Source organism: Nilaparvata lugens, chromosome 2 (genome assembly GCF_014356525.2).
Source record: "Nilaparvata lugens isolate BPH chromosome 2, ASM1435652v1, whole genome shotgun sequence".
NCBI classification, from domain to species: domain Eukaryota; kingdom Metazoa; phylum Arthropoda; class Insecta; order Hemiptera; family Delphacidae; genus Nilaparvata; species Nilaparvata lugens.
Genome location: NC_052505.1, coordinates 27,301,184 through 27,314,174, shown reverse-complemented (window position 1 = coordinate 27,314,174; position 12,991 = coordinate 27,301,184). Strand labels below are relative to the sequence as shown.

At 33.4% G+C, this 12,991-nt stretch overlaps 1 protein-coding gene across 1 annotated transcript in view; it reads left to right on the top strand.

Annotated features, from left to right (window-relative positions):
- The window catches only part of LOC111050825 (fibulin-5), a 30,522-nt gene extending 17,950 nt beyond the window's left edge, over positions 1-12,572 (top strand). The window contains exons 12-14 of the mRNA XM_039420042.1: positions 8,165-8,294; positions 9,600-9,867; positions 11,172-12,572. Of these exons, the coding sequence (XP_039275976.1) occupies positions 8,165-8,294; positions 9,600-9,867; positions 11,172-11,300 (527 nt within the window). The 3' untranslated portion in view covers positions 11,301-12,572. The remainder of the gene's footprint in view (positions 1-8,164; positions 8,295-9,599; positions 9,868-11,171) is intronic.
- Positions 12,573-12,991: the final 419 nt, after the last annotated feature.

Genomic DNA, 12,991 nt, shown 5'->3' with positions numbered 1-12,991 from the left:
AATTTTTATTGCATAAAAAAATTAGTATGTTGAATGAAAAATTTATTATTATTATTATTTTTTTTTTTTTTTTTTTTTTTTTTTTAAATGAATTGATGAATTGTTACATTTAATTTTCACATAAAATTTCAATAAATCAAAAAATGTTCATTTCTTTCACTATTGACGCGGTTGATTTTATTGATGCACATTTTGGAAAACAGTCCGTTAAGGCACTCAGTATGATTTTCAGTTAAGTGTGACTCCAATGTGATGACGTTAAGTGTTGGGCTGATCTGGATGCACGTAGTGTTGGGCTGATACTTGTAGTCGACTGCTGCATACCAAACTCGATACAGGTGACATCTCAGTTAGCATTGCTTCATGTTTGTAGTAGACGGCTGCATTCCAAACTTGATACCGGTGACATCTCAGTTAGCATTGCTTCATGTTTGTAGTAGACGGCTGCATTCCAAATTCAATACAGAGTCACATAAATTTTGTATCATATTTGTAATTATACAATGTACATTTCAGGCTTGAAATGACAATGTAATTTGTTTTTTGGAAAAGAGATAGACGCTGCATACAGGATTAATTTAGGTGAGGATTAATTTAGGTAAGGTTGGTTTTTTGATATTTTCAGCTTTCAAGGTTTAGAGTTCTGCATACAGGAATAATTTAGGAGAGGATTTTTTTTGAATCAATTCTTTCATGATACTGTGACTGTTCTTCTGAATCCAAGTTGTGAATGTGAACATGGATGGCAATTACCTCCAGGTAATGCAGTAGTGTTGGAGTTTGAGATACAGAGTCAGCAATAAGCATTGGCATTGCTATTGCGTATGCTTTGGTGTCGGCTTTGGCATCGGCGTTGATATTGGCATTGGCGCAGGCATTGGCATTGGCGCAGGCATTGGCATTGGCGCAGGCATTGGCATTGGCGTAGCTATTGGCATTGGCGTAGCTATTGACATCAGCACAGGCATCGGCGTTGATTTTGGTGTTGGCATCAGCATTGGCGCAGGCATTGGTGTAGCTATTGGCATTGACGCAGGCATTGACATCAGCACAGGCATCGGCGTTGATTTTGGTGTTGGCATTGGCGCAGATTTTGGCATTGGCGTAGCTATTGGCATTGGCGCAGATTTTGGCATTGGCGTAGCTATTGGCATTGGCGCAGGCATTGGCATTGATTTTTGTTGTTGGCATCAGCATTGGCGCAGATTTTGGCATTGGCGTAGCTATTGGCATTGGCGCAGATTTTGGCATCAGCATTGGCGCAGATATTGGCTTCGGCGCAGGCATCGGCGTAGTTATTGGCGTTGGCATCAGCACAGGCATCGGCGTAGATTTTGGCGTAGTTATTGGTGTAGGCCGCAACGTTGATTTTGGCGTAGATATGTCACACTAGTTCGAAAATCACCCAAATGTTCTTAACACTCTTCATGGCGTTCACTTGTTACTGATTTCGAGATTCACATGATAACTATTTCAATGTTAATGTCTGTGCTGTACCTGTTATCTTAAAATGCTTATAAACTAAGAAGAAAAATTTGATTAGGCTATCAATACAATCTAATACACATAAAATTTATTTTAAGTATCTATGAAATTGAAATTTGTTAACATCTTATTATACAGTCAGCAATACATAAATTGTGAAATATGGACATATCAATGATAAATTTAAAAAAAAAATCATTCATTTATTCACTGTTTAAATATCAACATTTTAATCCATTCTTCAAAATAGAAATATAATTTCATAACACCCTGTATCATTATCAAAATTGTAAAAAACAAACATCATAACAACACAACAAAAATTTAATTTCAATACATATTTCAATAATTTCAGACATTTGGTCTTCTATTCAATCATTTCATAATATATTTGCATTTCATTATTAATATAACATTTCATTATAGCATGTTCATTTCACATTTATGATTTATCATTCAGGGTTTCAAAATTATTTAGTTTTAATTTTGTTCAAAAATTGTATAAAAAGCAAATTATTTAATATTATTAATCATCGTTTGTTGGATACTATAGTTTATTTCGACTCTTCAATGTTCTAAACACAAACTACATTTCATGACAAAACTTTACTATCAAACATTAAACAAGAAACCATTCAAAACATCAATAATATTCTGCTTCAAAGGCAAACAATATTCATAAGTAATCTGCATCTATGGCAATCAACATTATTAATCATTATTTTTGCATCTATGGCAATCAACATAAGTAATCAACACAAAAATTATTATCTCATTACTGCCTCTCTAAGTCATAACCTCTGTTATTCCTTCTTTAGGCAATAATGGGTTTCCATCTCAAAAAACAATCACATACCAGCAAAATTCTAATCAACAAACCCCACTAAAAATTCTACATACACTCCAGCATCCATTTCAAACGATAATCAATCATATCAAAATTTATAGAACAAACAGTTTTAAAAATTTAAAAAAAAAAATCAATCACAAAAACTTATTTCAATTAATAATATAACAAAACGTTTTAAATTGAACCAAATATTTTTTAAAATAATTTAAAATTTAAAGACTGTATAATAAGTATAAACATTTCAAGATTATGATACAAAGATGATCAAGATGAAATACTGGGTAAATAAGTTCCCTAAAAAATACAAACAAGAGAAAAAGAAAACTGGGTAAATAAATTCCCTAAAACAATACACAAAATTGATACACTTCACATAAGTGATACATGATGAAAAAATATGTCACAAGCAAACAATTCTTCACACTACAATGGATAGATTTTGGAAAAGTTAAGTTTTATCAACAATTTAAAGATTAGGAAAATAAGCTACTATTTCAACTTCTAATATTATTTCAGAAGAATACAAATTTAAATGACTATGGACAAGATTGGTTAAGATATGTATCATAGAAGAAATTACTGAATATTACACAAAGACAGGAAAGAATTGAAATTTGAAAAGATCAAGGGCCAAGAAAATAGGCTATAGGAAAGAAAAAAGACACAATTATGGACTCTTACCATACACTGTGTAGCGATTATGCTATTCTGAATCCCGGCATAACACAGGATTCCTAATCATTGTGTGTTGGGGAATACCCTTCATCATGTGATTCATTGTCATCATCTTATAAATAAGCAACTTGAAACAACCTTTGAATATTAATACATCAATGGAAACTTTGTGTTTTGTTTTCTTCAATAGCATGATTTTATTCATGGGTTCATTAGTTTCAACCAAGCTGTTTTGCCTACAAAAGTTTGTCATGTTCACTTGAGAATGCATTGCATACACCTTTTCAATTCTCAGTTGAAAGTTGAACTCATCAACTTGACTCAAAGCAACATTCATTTTGTTTACATTTTTCCTAACCTCTGCAGAAACCTGTCTCATGTAATCATTCACTTTGTTCATAGTTTTCCTAACCTTCAATGTAGCAATAGTACTTTCTTGATAGTTGACTTTCAATGAAGACAACTCCCTACCTACTTCTTTACTCAATTCTACACTTTCACTATGGTTGACTTTTTCAACAACAGTAACTAGGCCTACATTGTCAGAAACTTGAATGAGTTGATCTTGTAACTTAACACTACTATCATCCTGCTTCAATTTGTTTTCATCTTCATGATTATCTTTCACTGTTTCATTTGCATTTTTCAATAGAAGGTTTATACTAACCTGCTCTAGTCTTATGCTAGCAAATTCTTGCTTCATCTCATCAAACCTAGCATTAAACATAGCATTTTGATTTTCAAACATTTGGTCTAACTTAGCATCTTGCTTATCAAACAGTTGTGTTAAGGCAGCTATTAATTCATCATCAATTTTAATATTTTTCATATTGTATGCCATTTTGCTAGTCTGCACAGATAATATATTCATTAGGACTTGATCTCTCTTGAACCGACTTCCCACTCAGCAACAAACCATTCACAACCTATCAAGATATCTATCCTACTAATAATTTTTATAACCAGGGATTTCATAGTGTACCATTTGGGACATATTTATTTTGTAATTCGGTCCCACCACAGGGGTAACATTTGGAACAAATGTGGTGATTCAGTCCCACACCAGGGCGTACCATTTGCCGTGCTACCATTTTTCCTTAAACGGTTGGAATAGCATATAACACCTATCACACTAAGGAAAGTTGTCGGCTCCAATAAAATAGATACTTGATAAACTGTGAATGGATCTATTGCCTATGAATGAGAAATCCAGTTTTCAGAGCAAATTAACTTATAATCTTCAGATGAAAATTTTGGCAAAAACACAGAAATATAAAACGAACAATAACTTATAAGCTTATGATTTCAGAATTATACGAACTAAAAATACTTATCTAGTTTACAGTGAAACACAGTGGCTATTGGCTTTACTACATTAACAACTAAATCTGACCAACACAGCACAAAATTTTATATAAAACTCAATCTAAAACATTAATAAATTTACTTAAACAGACAATAATTCAGAGCACAAAATTATACAAGCAACAGCCAGCCATGTTTTTCAGAAGAAGGTCCAACAGGAAAAAAAACACAAGTTGCCAGTCACGAAAAACAACGCCCTCTTCAATATCGATCTTTACAGACACGTCAACACAAAATTATAACTTATAAATTTAGAATTCACATTCTACATCTGTTCTCAATAAAACTTTAATTTGAAAATGTTATTTTAAATTTTTTATACATATTCTATTTAAATAAACTGTTTATCCAGTAATTTGTTAACCCTGCCTCGGTGACATTATGGAACAATGCAACAAACATTTACGATAATAAATTCTCCATCAAAAGGTTTATCCGTCTATTGATAACTCTGACATTTACTATAAAGTTCCATAGATCTCGAATTGAAGATTCGATTTAAATGTGAGAAGAAAAATGTAATATTACATTATATACTTGGAAATAATTTTCATGTGTATTAGATTGTATTGATAGCCTAATCAAAATTTTCCTTTCAGTTTATAAGCATTTTAAGATAACAGGTACAGCATGGACATTAACCTTGAAATAATTATCACGTGAATCTCGAAATCGGCAACAAGTGAACGCCATGAAGAGTGTTAAGAACATTTGGGTGATTTTCGAACTAGTGTGACTCATCAATTCAATATCTACACCAATATCTACGCTGATGCCTACACCAATACCAACGCTAATATCTACGCTGATGCCTACCCCAATAACTACGCCAATATCTACACTAATGCCTACGCCAATAACTACGCCAATGCCTACACCAATAACTACGCCAATATCTACACCATAACTACGCCAATATCTACACTGATGCCTATGCCACTACACCAATAACTACGCCAATATCTACACTGATGCCTACGCCAATATCTACACCAATAACTATGCCAATATTTACACCAATAACTACGCCACTATCTACACTGATGCCTATGCCAATATCTACGCCAATGCCTGCGCCGATGCCTGTGCTGATGCCAATGCCAATATCTACACCGATGCCTGTGCTGATGCCAATGCCAATATCTACGCCGATGCCTGCGCCGATGCCAATGCCTGTGCCAATGTTGATGACAATGCCAACGCTTATTGCTGACCATGTAACTCAAACTTCAACACTACCACATTACCTGGAGGTAATTGCCATCCATGTTCACATTCGCAACTTTGAATTCAAAATAACAGTCACAGTATCATGAAAGAATTGATTCAAAAATCCTCTCCTAAATTATTCCTGTATGCAGAACTCTAAACCTTGAAAGCTGAAAATATCTAAAAACCAAACCTTACCTAAATTAATCCTCACCTAAGTTAATCCTGTATGCAGCGTCTATCTCTTTTCCGAAAAACAAATTACATTGTCATTTCAAGCCTGAAATGTACATTGTATAATTACAAATATGATACAAAATTTACGTGACTCTGTATTGAGTTTGGTATGCAGCCGTCTACTACAAGTTTGAGGCAATGCTAACTGAGATTTCACCTGTATCGAGTTTGGTATGCAGCCGTCTACTACAAGCATGAGGCAATGCTAAATGAGATGTCACCTGTATCGAGTTTGATATGCATCAGTCAACTACAAGTATCAGCAAACACTACGTGCATCCAGATCAGCCCAACACTACGAGCATCCGGATCAGCCCAACACTAACGTCATCACACTGGAGTCACACTTAACTGAAAATCATACTGAGTGACTTAACGGACTGTTTTCCAAAATTTGCATCAATAAAATCAACCGCATCAATAGTGAAAGGAATGAACATTTTTTGATTTATTGAAATTTTATGTGAAAATTAAATGTAACATTCATCAATTCATAAAAAAAAAATAATAATAAATTTTTTATTCACATACTAAATTTCTTTTAAGCAATAAAAAATTGAATTTTTCTATCTATTAAATTTATGTGCAATTTCAAAAAACTATTCTTTATATATTAAACTTTCCGTTGAGATATTTTCCTTTAAATTATAAAGCTAAATCAAAAGTAATTTTGATATTCTATACTTTGAAATATTGTTTGAAACATATAACAAATGCTATTGAAATTTTTATAATAATTTTCAATATTATAGGACAACATGTATGTTTTTATAGAAAAATTGTTACTGTTCTCGAATTTACAATTCAAAATTTCCATTTGGGTCAATGTAATTTTTTTCTTTAAATTTTTCAAACAGTAAATTTTTATGTCAAGAGGGGGGTATTTGTAATATTACATTTTTTCTCGATTGGAATCGAATCTTCAATTCGAGATCTATAAAACTTTATAGTAAATATCAGAGTAATCGATATACAAACAACTTTTTGACTGAGAATTTATCGTAAATGATTGTGCTTCATGCCAAGGTAACTCACAATATTATCTCAGTGAAAAAACTCAAATTGACAACTACAATCTGAAAAGAGTATCTATGCTTATAAAATAGAATTATAGTACCCTTTAAAATTAATAAAATAATAAAACATTAATACAAATTGTAACGTAACTACTAGTTTCGGTGATCACACCATCATCAGGTTATAAATGTTTAGCCCTGAATTCATACATTCAAAAAAGTATCTAGGCTATTGTTATGATAGGAGTTTTTTCTTCACACAACCAAATTTAAAGATCATAGCCGCACACTATTTCGGAATAAAACATCTGCAAACGTCAAGAATAGTGTATACTGAATAAGATTATATTCATACAGTTTAAAACGAATCATGTTAATATGTCATAGTTCAGGCGCTTGCCAGGGTGTTTGCACATAGAAAGCGGTCAGGTTTTCCGAGTTCTGCGGTCCACGTTCTCTCTATGTACAAAATGTCGGCGGTTAAATACAAGCGTTATACCATTCTGGACTCACAACTGTCCCCCTGGACCGATTCACTCCTTCCACACCATTAAGACGCTACTATGCATAGCAATAACATTTGATCAACCAGTTGAGTTGTATCCAGCTTGTTGAGTCAACCTGTCAACACGCCATAATTCTATGATGAGTTAGACAGCAGTCAGGCTTGCGCAGTTGGGTTTCTTCTACCTCTGCCCTCCACCATGCACTGAACAACCAGGGATATTCTTATTAGATTACATTTATTTCATTCATTTTACTAAACGTAATATAATTATGACCATGGGGGAAAACTGGGCTAAGCCAGAACCATTTCTCTCCAAAATTTTGATAAAAGGTTAATGTTGTCCAAAGTAATTTTAGGTTATAAAATCACACATCATTGCTTTGCCACTCAATTTTTGGTCCAATCACATTTTATGTGATTGGTTTTCTCAATTGGAGAAAAAACACGATACTATCTGTCAAGAGCTAGAATCTGTCGTTCTAGTATTAATTTAATAATAAAACAAGCGTTTCTCTCCTGTTATAATCAAATAACCAACTTCAGTATCCAAGAACTCGGAATCAGAACGCCTGGCCGCTCTCTGTGTGCACACTTTCAAATATATTTTTCTTAATTATACAGTATAATTTTATTTTGTTATTGATTGATCTTTCTAAGGCTTGATCAGATTATTATTTCAATGTATACTATTTATTTATTGTAAAATTTAAATGAATATCATGCCTTTTCAAGATTTGAATAGATTATGAAAATTTACATTTTTTTAGAAGAATACTTTTTTGAGATATCCTACTGAAATAATCATGTGCTCGATTTCAGATATTGACGAATGCAAAAATGGCCCAGGCTGCACGAATCCAGACGAAATCTGCATGAATATGCGAGGAAGCTACAGGTGCAATTTGATCACCTGCCCGGCTGGATACATAAAGGATAAACAGAATACCAAGTAAGAGTTGGGTTCGATTCACACTCCATCTAGCATTTTCTGTAATATGGCTATTATATTCGAGCCTCGTAGCACAAATGAAAGGGCTCCTTCTGTGCTCGTAGTAACAAAACTTTCTCTCCAATTCAACTCAATGTAGGGAGTCTAAGTTTCCAAGGAATTGCTCATTTTCAGCTGAAACAATAAAGTAAAAATTATTAATACTACTCTACAGCGATTTTTCTCGGATAATCGTCTTGGTTATACCATAGAGAAAACATAGCATAAGAAGATATCACATGGTATAAGGCGTTTATGTTCCAAATTTCACTGTTAACTCAACCCAATAGTCCTAGAAGTTCTTCTTCGTGAAGCTATGTGCCGCTGATAGTCCTCCATACTATGCCGTTTATACTCTCACCCGGTCAAAACAGTAATAGTGGACAGTAGTCGACAGTAATCGGCTTGAGTTAACAAAAATCGTCTTGAAATTTGAAACAGAAATGACCTACACCATGGGATATCTTCTTAAGCTACCTTTTCTCTATGGTTGTACTGAGGTTCAACTATATTATTAAAACAATAGCGGTTATCAATAGCAGTTATCAATATCAGTTTTGTTAGAATAATCAATTTGTTTATATAAAAGCTTAACTATTTTCACAATGAAGTTCAATCCAATTCAATTACGAATACCTTTCGGCAGCAATTTTTCCAACAGATAACTAACTTCTATACACAGATGCTCAACTGTATTATGCCTAATGTTGGCCTAGAATTATCGACTTGATTATGCAGAGTTTCAACTCATAAAAATAAAATTATTACTGTTATTCAATCCAATTCAATTATAAACAATACCTCTCGGCAGCGATTTTTCCTACAAATTACTAACTTTTTTAGGGTCAGCACATCTTGGAGTGGTGAAGGTAGAGTGTGTGATGAGAGTATTGAAAGTAATGCATGTATTCAAATGTGTCAGAACATAGTGGAGCACGAAGGTAGGGCAGAAGCATAGACGAAAGATAGCATGAGGGAAGTTATCAATGAGAAAATATACTAATATTAAAATCATCATCATTTACTTATTATTTTACAAAAGTTTCCATTTTTTTACTGTTATTCGTGTTTGGTAGAAGGTAGGCGGAAGCGAAGAAATTCAGATACATGCATTATTTTTTACACTCCCAGCTACCTTCTCTGATACCCACTACCAAAGTATAATACTCTTATTTTCTATTTTTCTATGCCTCTACCATCGTCGCTCCAGTATGTTTTGACACATACACAGATGTTTAACTGTATTATGGTGTTTGTTGTCTGCAGCCGCTGTCGCAGAGAAGATCAATCACGGTGTCGCGCGGATGACGCTGACTGCTTGCAGCAGCCGACTTCGGTGTCGTTCTACTTTGTGACGATCACGGCCAACTACACGATTCCGGTGACGCAAGGCGGCCTCACACTGTTCACGCTGCGAGGCCCCTCCTGGGCTGAGGCCCAATTCACACTGCACCTCGGCTACACCAACACTCCTGCGCATGTGCGTGCAGCCACCGAGGCATGCTTCGCGCTGCAGCGGCAGGCGCACAACCAGGTCAGCAGGCATTCACCAATGAACTATCAAATCTATATTGAATCTATAGAATCAATGGTCCATTACATTTAATAAGTGCCCTAGAAAACCCGGGCTTCAGATTTAAATACAAGTTCGTCGTATTCAAAACAGAAATCACTAAAGCTAACGTTAGAAAATGAAATACTTGGAAAATGTGTTTTCCTATTATGTGTAAATGAGTGACAATTGTGATGAGCATAAAAATGCTCAACTAATCCCACCAAACCTAATCTACCTATCCAAACTGCTATACCTAACATACCCAACCTGACCCACCCTAGGCTAATTCACATAACCTACCCCATCCAAGCCGCCCTACATAAAAATAGTGATGGAGACGTGATAATTAGAAAAGGAATGTAATTAGAAAAGATAGGAAGCAATAATGAGAAGATAAGTGTGATAATGATAAATGCCAAATACCAATGAAGAAACTGTGAAAATAAGGAGCAAATTAATGTGCTATCTATAACACAAGTACCAGTGCTATACTGAGGTCTACGTTATAATGGTAGTGGAGAAAGATAGGAGAAAAACGTTGCCGATCCTCTGTCTTGTCAATGCCTTCTATATACGGTAGCTGATACAGCTTTATTGATGTAATATTAACGGATCATTCTCGTTAAAAATAATAAATTATATTTTACTAAGTAAGAAATTATATTTTTCAATAATTTCATAATGAGTTTTTATAATCAAGATGAAATATTTTGTTAAGTAATTATTAATTCTACATTGTTAAAAGACGATCTGGCAACAGAGCAAAGCGAGAAAGAGATAGCGCTATCCGCTTTGTTGGATGATAGACAAGGATAGCAAGTGCTAACTCGCTATCAGTAGAATTTAAAAATCAATGTTATATAATGGTATAATACCATTGCTAATAAAAAACTGCCATTATAACGTGGACCTGATTATAGTAAATTTGATTGAATATAATGAAATCAAACTGAAGTAGAAAGAGTACAATAATGGTTGCAAAAATTGTGCCTGTGCATTGAAAAAAATATTTTTATCGAAACTATTCTGTCATAACCTTGAGCTCCAGTCAACAAACTGAACTATAAGTTCTGAATTTGCTTTTAAACCAATACTCTAAAGTTGAGTGATTTGAAGGCTATGAAAAATACTTCTGTGTCTTCCAATAAAAAATCAATGCTCTCACTTCCACTTTTTCCATCATCATTGCACTCTGAAATATGAATATATAATGTAATCTAGCTGTTTATTTTATATTATTTCATTAGCATTTCATTGACTTATGATTGATTGATTGATTTCAGGTTGTGATGAAGCTGATTTGCACGCTGGCAGGGCCGCAGGACATTCACATCGATATTGGCATGAATATTGCCAATTACGGAAAAACCCTGTCAAAACTCACTCTATACGTGTCTGCCTATGACTTTTGACAATCTTACTTCTATAAATAATTGTCAGACATGCCATGTTATATTGGAGAAACAAGACGTATAGAGGCTCAGCAACGGAAATTTAGAATTAAAGATGAATGAAATTATTATACTTCTATTTAATTAAAACTGGTATTTTTTTGGAAATTACTGAAAGGTCATGCGCAGTACAGTGTTGACACATAGATAATATAATATTCCAAGAACAAGGATCAAGAACACATGCACAGGTATGGAGATATAGAATGAAAAAGAATAAAATTATAGTTTTATTTATTAAAACTTTGGTATTTATTTGAAATTTTTTGGTTAAATGTGCAATAAAAATAAGTCATTTCACAACGAGTATTCGCCTATCTCCCAATATTCAATAACCACAATTTATAAAAATCTTGATCCCTTTATAAAACTCTAGAAATTAAAAAAACTATATTTATTTAAAACTTGAAACAATGTGCTAAACTCATTTACAGGTAATTGACTCGTAAATTGCTCGTTCCTGAAAAGCTGAATAAAATTCAAGGTCAAAGAAAGTCAAGTTTTCACAAGCAATTGAAAATACAAAATATTCTCAATTTTTGAAACATGGAACATTACGGTACTGCTTGAAATGAAATGCCAAGCCAGACCAATAAACGACCTCCAAACAAAACCAAATACACGACTCATCAACAAACAAAATCAAGTAGGAAGTAGCTTGCATGAATTTTTTATATTGATTCTGATCTTAAATTAATTTTAAATCTGTTTCTCATCTGAAATTTAATTAAAATTGTCTATTGAAGTGATTTTGTTGCAAAAATACTACACGCCCTGAACATCACTCCACAATATTAAACGATTTCCGTTGTCCGGTTGTTGAAGACTGCATTAACAATTTAACGATAACGATTCTTTAGCAAGATTCACTTTGAAATGTCAGCATGCCTTGTGAATAACATGTAAATGCTTCCCATTCAACAAATACTGACTGTTCAAAGTAAATCTCACTCAAGAATCTGGAGCGATCTTTATAGTACACATTTGAAAGTGGAAGCATATAATTTTCAAGCGTTTTGACGTCATGTCGGTTTAATAACAGTGGCGTTCTCACACTTACAATAACAGACATCTTGATCTTATTACAGCTCTCAACATAGGTCTACTAGTAGTTGTTAATAGTTTTTGAAGTTCAACCAGTTTCATTATTCTTGAACGTTAACTACAAACTCAAGCATCATTGTTGGATTCTCAAAAGTATAATTATTATATAATATAAAAAGCTTCAAAATATGTTATAGATTGTTATTTTTATAATCACTTGAATCTCTATTGAACGCTGTAAATCACATTGTATGTTGTAGCTTACTGGTGTTTATCAATGTATTTTTGGCGACAACAGGTTCACCTTTATGTGCATCCTTGACAATTAAGAAAATAAAATATAACAAAATGAAAACTTGAAACAACAATAGATGAATCAAAAGTGAATAACATTTTTTGCAGATGAAAAATATAGAAAATGTTTTAGAATGACAATTGGTTTCATTGACGGGTTACATTTTCTTGTATTCATGTATGCACATAAGCAGTTTCAACTCTTCAAGTTTCAATTGTAAAGATATCTAGATATGGAATGTGTGTTCCAATGAGTACCGTATCCCCTTGTTCATTAAACATGATCTATTGCATCTTTTGTAGGATATTTGACT